This window comes from Trichosurus vulpecula, chromosome 9 (genome assembly GCF_011100635.1).
Source record: "Trichosurus vulpecula isolate mTriVul1 chromosome 9, mTriVul1.pri, whole genome shotgun sequence".
Taxonomy (NCBI): Eukaryota; Metazoa; Chordata; class Mammalia; order Diprotodontia; family Phalangeridae; genus Trichosurus; species Trichosurus vulpecula.
In genome coordinates, this window is record NC_050581.1 from 123,976,688 (window position 1) to 123,987,835 (window position 11,148).

An 11,148-nucleotide genomic window follows, 5' to 3' on the forward strand; every position below is an offset into this window, starting at 1 on the left:
TCTACATGATTCAAAATGGGGAGAGTTTTTCAAATTCTACCTCTGTGTGACCTTGAGCGAATCACTTAGCTTCCCTGGGCCTCCCTTTCCTCGTCCCTTCCAGCTCTAAAGTTATAATCCTGTGAATGAATAAACGAATAAATAAAGCATTTATTGTGTTTTCTGTTCCAGGCAGGGCAGTTAGATGGCGCAATGGACAGAGTGCCAGGCCTGGAAGAATCTTCTGAGTTCAGATCTAGCCTCAGCCACTTAGTAGCTATGTAACCCTGAGCAAGACACTTAATTTGCCTCAGTTTCTTCATCTATAAATGAACTGGAGAAGGAAAGAGCAAACCATTCCAGTATCTTTGCCAAAAAAAAACCCAAATGGGGTCCCGAAGAGTAAGACACGACTAATAACTGTGCCAAGCACTGAGGATACAAGCAAAAGCAAAGACAGTCTGCTCTCCAGAACTTCCATTCTAATAGGGGGAGGCTGCACATCTAAGGAGATCTAAGGGGTTACACAGAGGGTTATTTTGGTCTGGAAAGTTACAGAGGTGGTGAATAGTCATAAGGGAGCACACTACCACACCTTTTCCAATGGCAATACTGATTTGACTGTAGTTCCAGAACTGGAAGATAGGGTTTGGGTTGGCCCACATTGTGGAAATAGAATGGGAATAAAAGAAAAACCATGACTAGGACTACCTGAAATAGTGAGCCACATGAAACACTCTTCCCATCAGCAGAGGACCCAGGGAGGAAGGTCTGGAGATTGATCTCTATTGTAAACAGATCTCTGCTACATATACCCTTAAAGTTGACTAAGAACAGGTAACTCATGTCCAGGAAGCTCCTTGGAAATCACTGCCATCTTGAAGTGGAAGGATGAGAAATCAATCAAGTCTTGATTCTGATTCTTTTACTGCCTACAATGCAACTTCAAGAGGCAGCATCATAAATATTAACAGTGTCTACACAGCACTTTTGCAAAGCACTTTACATGTATGATCTCATGTCTCCTAGGTCATGAACCCCATAATGACATAAAGTTCCCCATTCTATAAAGGAAACTGAGATTCACAGAGGTTAAATGACTAGTCCATGGTCAACCAGAGTTTGAAGCCAGATATACCATGAGGTCTCTAGCAGAACAGACCAGATCATTGCCGAACTTAAAAATCAGGGAAACCTGGGTGTCAATTCTGCCTCTAACACTGATCAGCTGTGTAGGGGGTGCGGGTGGGTGGGAGGGCGTAAAGTCACATAACCTCTCCGAGCTTCATCTCCCTCATCTAGTACCCACCTCACCATTCTCTGTAAAGCTTCAATGAGATAACAGCTATAGAGCCCTTTGCAATCTTTACAATAAATACACATCAGCTATTTATGTTACTAACAGTCAGTTGATCTTGCCTCATTCTTCCACATTCTCCTTACTCAAAAGACCTGGAATATTTTTCATTGGTGGAACTAAACTACAGGTTCCCCTTTCTGAGAGCAGATTCACAAGACTTTAAACCCTAGAACATAGTAGACATACTGTGAAACCACAAACTTTTCAACCAAAATGGCCATTTAGGAGAATTCAAAAACACTAGCTAAATGCAATGGCCTTTCAGCTTTGCAAAAAATTTTCATAACTAAGTCGAGACCCCTCTAGCACATAAAATAGAAACACATGACCCAAAAGACAACAAAAAGAAAAACCCTCATGAGAAAAATCACCTAAAATGAAGGAGGAAGAGGAAGTTCCAATACGATTAATAAATACTATGGGGCAAAAGGACCAAGGAGAGGACGCTTAAGTAAAAAAAAAAAAAAATCAGCAGGAACCCCAGAAGTGAAATTGGTTCTACTCTAAGAATTCTCAGAGTAGTTTTATTTTTGTCGTATTCCCAACATACAGCACAGTGGAACATAGTGCTTAATAAATATTTACTGATTAATAAACTCCTTTCACTGCAACTAAGGTCTCCCTTCTGGGACTCTGGGCTGTGACAGGTATGCTTTTACCTTCTCTTGCCTATCCCCCAGCCAGACCACCCACCTCCCAGCCATCTCTAAACTATGCTGCCTGTACTCCTCCCAAGGTAACTGACTCCTGCCCCAAGGACCCTGGCCTCTAACAGGTGAACTTTCACCTTCTGTTGCCTGGAACCAGCAGCATCTCCAATGATCGTTCCCCACCCCTCCTAGTGCAGACAACCTGAACTACATGTGCAGTCTTCCCCTATTAAAATATAAGGTCCTTGAAGGTAGGGACTATCTTGGTTTTGTATTTGTATTCTCAGTGCTTAGCACATAGTAAGCACTTAAAAATGCTTTTTCAAGCTAAAGTCCTTAACAGGTCTCAGTTTGACTGAGGCAAAGCCCATTCAGTGATTAAGGCTTAATAAGAAATGAAGGAAAGAATGGTATCTTTTAAAAAAAAAAACAGATCTGGGAGGGAAAGATTCTTAAGGATTCTGGCCAAAATAGAAATAATTGCTATTTACATTCATTCCGAGCCAATCAGAGCCCAAACAATGACCAAGTAGGGCTTGGCCTGGGACCTATTATTGGCCAATCAATGACAGCCCGAGTGATTTGGGGTTAAGGCTGTTCCTTAGGAGGAAAGGAGAAAGAAAAAGTTTCAGAAATCAAAATTTTACATTCCCTTTGGGCAGGTAAGGGTGTGATACCCTAAGTGGATGAAGGAGGGAAAGGAAGGAAATGGATAGAAAAGGTAAAGTGATAGAAAAAGGAAGTGTGTCAATGAATCTTAAAAAAAAAAAAAAGAGCACAAAAGGGAGTTTAGAAGGGGGTAGTGGTGTAACTACCATGTTAAATATGAATTATATAAAAAAAATTAACAAGCTGTATGTAGTAGAAAAAAAGGAAACTGTACATTGTATACGCAATTAAGGAGGGCTTTTAGCACTTATTCAATGAATTGACCTTGAAGAGTTTGGCATTTATCTCCTTGATTAAATTAGGTAACTAAGGTGGGGCTCCAGGTGGGGCCCATGAAGGGAGGTCTGATTATATCCTCAAGACCAAGTAGGTCAAAAACCCCTATCTATTAGGTGCTAAGTGATGTGGGTGTGAAGACCTCAAGGTCCCAGGAGGAGGTGCTAACTCCAGAGCCAATGGTAAGAGCTTAAGTTCTGGTCGCTCAGATGACGTTTGATGACAGCTAAAGAGTGCATAAAAAAAGAGAAGACAGAGCTATTTGTTTAGGGTTCTCACTCTTGGTGGTGTGCTGATGTGGAGACTCTGGGCAGCTGTAGCCAAAAGCCCTCCAGCTGAACTCAGATGTTGATGCTTTTTGGTAACTATGAATTGTATTTGGTCTGTTTGTAATTTGTGTGTATTTGTTCTGAAGTTCAGGGTGCTGGCTTTCTCCCCTGAACTAGGTGAATGATATTTGTATGTTGGTATCACAAAAGTAAAATTGTTAACCCCTTAATGTTGCTTTCCTTAGTTAAGCAAATGAAAAGAACCTGGGCCTGCAGCATTCTGTGAGCTGGTTGTTGTCGGTTTTACACCCCCACAGCAGCTGCTAGCTGGACTGTTGCAACATACATATTAGAAAATCAGTTTCATATACTATCCTTTTTTGTTATTCTTTGTATATTGAAATGTTTGTGTTTGTTAATGTTTAAGTTCCTAATAAAAACGGAAATTTATTTAAAAAAAAGACTCTCCCAGTAAGCCTGGTAAATTGCAAACCTAAGTGTCTGGAAGGTAGGAATCCTTAAAGGGAGGGACTGTGTCCATTTTTTTAAATCTTTGTATTCCTAGCACCTGTATCAATGCCTTAATATATACCAGATCCCTTCTCCTCCTAAAACCAAGCAAGTCCTAGAATTTGGAAGGGGGGGGCCATAAATGATGGGGGTGGGGTGGAAGGTTCAGAATGTTGCCTAAGAATTCTCTGCTCTCGACAGATTTCATAATAAACTGGAAAGACTTACATGATCTGATGCTGAGTGAGGGAAGCAGAACCAGGAGAACATTACACAATTGCAAATACACAGTATCTGTGACGACTAACTTTGACAGACTTGGCTCTTCTCAGTCATGCAAGGTTCTAAGACAGCTCCAAAGGACTCATGATGGAAAAAGCTGTCCAAGAATTACTCTGTAATTACTCTGTAAATCTCTGTAAAAGAATTACAGAGTCTGAATGCAGATTGAGGCAAACTATTTGCTCTCTTTTTTTTTCCATTTTCCTTCTTTTTTGGTTTTGCTTCTTCTTTCTTATGATTCATTCCATTGGTTATAATTTTTCTTTACAACTTGACTATTGTGTAAATGCGTTTAATATGAAGGTATATTTAGAACCTATATCAGATTATGTGCCATCTTGCCAGGGGTGGGGAGGGGGAAGAAGAGGGGGAGAAAATTTGGAACTCAAAAACTTGTGGAACTGAGTACTGTAAACTAAAAATAAAAAACAAACAAAAAAAGAATTCTCTGCTCTCTCACAGCAATAGAGACTGGTCTCAGGTCTGAATTATATGGACCGGAAAGGCTGCCCTTCTAGTCTGGGCTCAGCTACCCATGAAAGTGCTACCTCTCCCTAGGCTGTTGTTCTTTCTGCCTTGCCTGATCCATGCACACCTTACTGTTCTGGCCTGCTTTCCCACCTGGATTGGGTAGACCCTTGTTCAAATTTTCTGGTTGTTTGTTTGACTGTTCAAGGTCACAGAACTGGACAGAGTTCCTGCTCCTAACCCTCTGAAACCTATAACATGTTCTCTTTACATGAGCCGTTTCAGTAAAGTCAAATCTAAAACAAACCAAGAGTCCCTTTGAAGTTCAGTCTTTACAGATAAACACTTTGGGTCATAAGTAGGCCTGACAAAGGAGTCCAAAAGGCATTTAAAAAGGAACAAAAGGCAATATTAGAAGATTTATAGTCTTGTAACCTGGGTTCAAGTCCAAACTGCCAATTAGTAGCTGTGTAACCTTTGGCAAGTCACAGCTCCCAGTACTTTGCTTTCCTCATCTGCAAAATGAATGTAATATCCTCAGAACTTTCCTCAGAATGTTATGATAAACCTCAAAGGGCAGAGACAGGAATTGGACCTGTGATTTCATCAGTATAGGGAACTTCTTGTCAACTCGAAAGACAACTCTAACCTAGGATCTAATGTGATCATGAAAAGCACTGTTTAAGTCATAAAGGGTTATAAAACATGTTTCTTAAATGCTAGCTCAAAAGGGCCATATGAATTCAAGTTATTACTATCAATTAGTCTGTGAGCTCCTTGAACACAAGGCTTGCATCTATTGTATCTTTGTACAGCCAGCATCAAGCACTGTTCCTTGCACACTTAATAAAAATTTGCTGAAATCCCTAAGAACTCACTGGTCCGCTCAAGTCTCCCTCTCCTCCATCCTTTTCAACTGGAAGCCACTCTATTCATAATTACATTTCCTTCACTGCAACACAAGCACCCGACAGGACTGTCAGTATCAGCAAAGTTTACAAAAACAGTTAAGGTCATGCTAAGAAATATCAGGATAGTAACCAAACAAAACATCGAGGCTCTAGTTCCTTTAACTAGAAACTGGCGGCCAGTCAATGTGGAGGCAAGGATGAGAGTGTTGTGGGGAATTCCTCCATGAACACAACCTTGAAGAAGTCTACGGGTAGTCCAAGCTCTGGAGTCAGTCACATCTGGCTAAATCGGCACAAATCGCTGCTGTGGAAACAAGTGGATATTTGTCCAGCAAGAGAAACAATAAAGCAAGTTCTAAGTGGAGAGGAAAGGAAGGGGATGAACACACAAGGAAGGGTACTTACTGCCCAGTCTTTATAAGTCTTGCAAAAAGCAGAAAGTAGCCTAGATTAGGACCCTAAAGACAAAGAATTGGAAACTCCCACCACTGGATGAGAGGTTGTATTAGATGATCTCCAATGTCAGTTCAGGTCTGACCCACTGGGGTCCAATGTAACAAACAGGGAAAGCAAAAATTCCAGCAGCCAGGCTGCTGAAACAAAGACCTTACTAAACAAAGAAATACTAGCTAAGCATTCCCCAATAGATAAGTGGTCAAAGAATATAAACAAATAGTTATCCAAAGAACTGCGAAGTATTCACAACCACAGGACAGAATGCTCTAAATCATTAATACTAAAAGAAAGGCAACTCAAAACAACCCCATGGTTTCACTTCATATCCTACAAATTGGCAAAGAAGATGAAAAATGTCAATAATCAATGTTAGAGAGATTGTGGAATGATAAGCACATTAATACGTTGTTGGTGGAGCTGTAAAATGGTACAACCATTCTGGAAAGAAACTGGAAATTAAGCAAAATAAGTGGCTAAATTATTTTACCCTTTGAACCAGAAATTTCATTACTGGGCTAATACCCTAATGAAGCCCCCCAAAATATCAATATGTTTATAGTAGCACTTTTTGCTAAGCAAAGAATTGGAAACAAAGTAGGTGCCCATCGACTGAGGAATGGTTAAACTGTGGTACATGAATGTAATGGAGTTTTATTATTGTGCTACTAGAAATGATGTGTGTGATGAATACAGAGAAGCACAGAGAGATCTGCATGAACTGATGCAGAATGAAATAAGCAGAGCCAAGCAAACAATATTCATAGTAACCACAACAACGTAAATGGAAAGAACCACCACATACCAAAAAGTCAAAAGTGAATGTAGCAAAATTACAAAGATCTGGGACAGCTGGGTGGCGCAGTGAGTAGAGCACCTGCCCTGGAGTCAGCAGGACCTGAGTTCAAATGTGCCCTCAGGGACTTGACACACTAGCTTGTGTCACCTCGGGCAAGTCACTTAACTCTAACTTCCTTGCCTTGCCCCCTCAAAAGAAAATTATAAAGATCAAGTGGGAATTGAATAAATGAATATGAGAAAGCCGCATTCTAACCCAATCCTTGGTGGAGGTGGGAAATTCACAGGTGTTACATATTGTAGGTATTTTCCGGACTTTTTCAATGCACTGATGGTTGTGCTGAATTTTTTTTTCTCTTTATCTTTTTTTTTTTCCGTCTTTAAAAAATACTATTAGTTACAAGAGATAGCTACCTGGAAGGGATAATGAAGAAAGCTAGGATAATTCCCCACCACCCGCCATAAAACTTACAAAATGAGGGTGGTAAAAAGAAAAACATGGGGGGTGGGGAGTGAAAATACAATCTGTGGCTCCAGTGACTAGCACTACCCTTTCCATTCTCCCTCCCCACCTTGGCCAGCACAGAGGTCTCCATTTCACCAATTAAATCATTTTGGGGGAATGATGCTTCCTCAGAGTCGCCAAGTGCACCCTAAGAAGGATCCCTAACAACCCTACTTCCCCTCCAAACCCAATCAGAAAGCTACTGAAGTACTAACTTCTGGCACCTTTAATGACAGCCCCCCCCCCCGCCCCCGCAAAAAAAAAAAAAAGGAAACTGCCACACACCAGTCAAAAGGAAAGAACAAAAATAAAACTCTAAACCCCCCCCCCTCCCCCACCCTGCCAAAGGCAAAACTGATGACTAAGCAAAGTTTCCAGCTTTCCAGGAAGAACATCTGCTATTTCCCTGTTTTCCTCCAGGCTTTCTCAAGGTAGGCTCCTCCATGACTTAGGAAACATGGTTTCAAGGGTCCCCTGCCCTCGCCTTCCCCTCAGCCTGAGGAGAAGGAAAGGCGGAGGAAAGAAGCCAAAGTAAGGGTGGGAGAGGTGGTGGGAAGGCCTGAAATTGAGTTAGCAAAGTTAGAGACAGGGAGAAGGGGAGGAGCCTTAAAGAGTGGATGGGCATTCGGGCAGAAAGACACAAAGTTGTCACATTCCTGGGAATCCAGGGAATAATGATCGCGGGGGGGGGGGGGGGGGGAGGTGGTCTGTGCGAAGAAGGGGGGGGCTGTGTTAATGGATAGAGTAAAAGGCCCAGGACGGAGCAGGACTGCAATATGCCACCACAATGGCATATTGATCCGGGAGATGAAAGGTCCTGGTAGCTGGGGTCTGGAGAGCCTCATGGGGGACCCCAGTGCAGAGAATCAAGTTGTGGCACGCGATTGTAAGAACGGTGAGAACGATCCCAAGGAATCTAGACCTCAGGGATACAGGAAATGAGGAGGATGCCGGAGGTCAACGGGGGGCGTCCCGGTTCAGGGCTCGCGGAGAGGATGGGGGGGCCTCAGGGATGCGGGGTCCGCGCCTGGGCGAGGTCAGTGCTGACCACCGTTTGGGGGCTCCCGCACCGCGAGGGACACTCTCGGGGGTCTTCAGCAGTGCCGCCCCAGGGGCGTGGCGGCCGCGCTCCTTCGTCTGTGGGGTCCCTGCCGAGGGGGGAGGTGGCGGCGCGGGGTCCCTGGCCCCGCCCGCCGTCACTCACGCATTAAGGTGCTGAAGGCCACGACTCCGAGCAGCCCCTGCAGGAAGATGCCGAAGCTGTCCATGAAGGCGCCGTTCTCGCAGCCCCGCTCGCCGGCCCCGGCCGAGGCCGTGGGGGGCGGCCCAGCCGTCAGCCCGCGGCTCGCGTTGCCGGCGGGGCCCTGCATGGCGGGACTGGCCGGAGGAAGGGACGGGCGCCCCGGCCCGGCCCAAGCCGGCCCGGCTTCCGCTCCCCGAGCCGCAGCCAGCTCGGAGCCCCCCGAGCCCCGGGAGCCGGCCACCTCAGCCCGGCCGCTCGGCTCGGCTCCGCTGCGTGCTGCGCGTCACCGCCGACGTCTGAGATCACCGGCCCCTGATTGGAGCAATCGCGCCCAGGGGGCGGTGCCCGGCCGCCTCCTCCGAGCAGTGGGAGGGCGGCTTCGGGGCGGGGCTGGGGGCGGGGCCTGGAGCCCGGGCGCTCTGGGCGGGGTGGACGCAGCCAGGTGTGAACTGAGCCAGCTCGAGGCTGCGGGATGCGGGATGCGGGATGCAGGATGCAGGATGCAGGATGCTAGATGTTAGGGGCAGAAGCACCGGGCCCAGAGTGTCAGCTAAGCGTCTCTTCCACACTGCCTTTTTTTTTCCTTGGGGGGGAAGGGCGTACTTTCATGTCGGAAGGATTTTTTAAGCACTAAACATAATTTCTATTTAAACTGTGTTGAAAACATTTCGAGGTTAAAAGTTCAAAGGCTCTTATAAGGCTATAGAGGTCAAATTTAGGTTTCCACTCCCACTGTAGTGAACCATGAAAAAAGAAAGACAAGTCAGCACTTGTCGATTTCTCCACCCTCAAGGTCTCTTCTCCTTCCTCTTGCCTAACAAACCGGTCTTTGGTCAAAAAAAGCACCCAATCCTTCAAACTGTCTTCAATTCCGCTCAGTCTATTACTCTCCCTACCCCAGCCCCTTCACTTTAGCACCAAAGGCTTCGTTACCCCTTCCGTTGTCTTTTTGCCATACCAGCCCTGTAAATCTCTTCCAGCCAGTAACTTTGTAGCTATGTGGCACATGGACAGATCCCATCAGCCTACTTGGCTCATGCAAGCTTTCCATGTGGTGGGATACCAAACTTGCTTGCTTCAGTAAGAATACTGCTAACGTTTAAGAAAAGTGCCCTGGTTCGACTGGAGCAGGCTTAAAGATGGCATTCAAAAGGGCTTATCAGTCTCAGACACTAGACCTCTTTCGAGTCAATCTCTTTTTGGAGAATCTTGATGACTCTTGCTCACTCTAGCTGGTGGATCATGCAGTAAGATTAAAGGCCTTCTCTCCTCTGACACCATGTGGCCCCTGGGAAACAGGCCTCCATCCCCAGACTTCTGCATTGGTTATTTTCCATTCTGCATTGAAAAAGTGTCATCTCCCTGACTTTCAGAGTTTGAAAGGTCCAGAGGGCACCCAGTCTTCCAGAGTCTAACTTCCAAGATAGGTGGTGTGGTCAGCCTAGCATCAGTGTTTTGAGAAGGAGTGACCTTTGGGGACCCCAGTGCAGCAGTGGCTGAGACTAGGACTCACCTAGAAGCAAAGCCACCTTTGGATATAAACTTGGTGGGACCAATCACTGCTTTGTAGGAACTGAGCTAGGTGCCTTAAGTGTAACAGGGGTATGACACGTGCAGAGTGCCTTCCAGGGTATCTCCTCTCACGGAGACTTTGGGTAGCCTCCTTCTCCAAGAGATGAGAGGAGATGGAATGGAAGCACCTTGGAGAATCTATGAAGTATGAGTTGACATTATGTAAATGGTTCCAATATGCTAACTACATGTTTAGGAGGAGGCAAAACTGGGGGTATTTTCAAAAAGCTTCTAGATACTCTGCATCACTCTCTTTGTTTTTTTTTCTGGGTGGATTTCATCAATTCCTTCACATGCAGTGATAGGCAGTGTTATAAAAGAGAGGAACCTTGGTGCCTTCTTCTTATTGGGGCCTCATAGGCCCAAGAAATAAGCCTCAGTCCTTAGCCTCTGCTTTGTTTCAGACGTTCTGGAATTTCTGATATTGTGAGTTGTGAAAGGTCAGGAGACTAAGCATCTGGAACTCCTAATCTCTAGGTTTTGCAATTAGTTTATCATTGATGACCCCACCAATTCTGAGTTATGACAAGGACTCATCCCACAGAGACTGAATTTGGATGTGAGTTCAGTGGGACCAATGCTATATAGGAATTGAGCTATTCTTATTTCCCCAGAGACTTAAGGTGGTGTAGAGAAGTTGTACTCCCAAGGATTAAGTGGAAATGACTGTTCTTCCTATTACTTCATATAAATGTCCCTTTATAAAAACTAATTGATGTTAGGTAGTTAAATGGAACTGGGGCCTAGTGACTGGCATCTAAGAGATGGGAGAACACATTTGGCAGGGCTCTAGCCATGGCAGTAGAGAAGATATCCCCCCACCCTTCAAGTTTACTCCCTGGCCGCTGAGGGGCAAATGTGGCCAACCTAGTTCTGGAGGAGGGAGTCAGAGCATACTTGCTGCATGGGAAGTATCGTTATCTTTGTGGTGGGCACAATTAAATGTTAGCTGAATCTGACTGAGGATCCAATATAGGAACACACTGTAGTTTTTAGAAGGCATGAGAGCTGCATTTGTTCTATAGCAAATACCATCTCCAAGGAAATAGGACCCTTGTCCCATGTCAAGAATAGGCACTATGAATAAATTGTATAGAAATGAAATTTACTCTTCATAAGCTTTACTGGTGGGTAGGAATGTTAACCAAATCATATCTTAAAGATTTGATGAAAGCAATAATCTGCTCTCAGTTATATGATAAA

General features: G+C 44.6%; 1 protein-coding gene across 1 annotated transcript in view; it reads right to left on the reverse strand.

Moving 5' to 3' along the window:
- LOC118830987 (store-operated calcium entry regulator STIMATE) overlaps positions 1 to 8,500 on the reverse strand; it is a 76,127-nt gene extending 67,627 nt beyond the window's left edge. Inside the window, exon 1 of the mRNA XM_036738127.1 lies at positions 8,335 to 8,500. Coding sequence (XP_036594022.1) covers positions 8,335 to 8,500 — 166 coding nt within the window. The remainder of the gene's footprint in view (positions 1 to 8,334) is intronic.
- Positions 8,501 to 11,148: the final 2,648 nt, after the last annotated feature.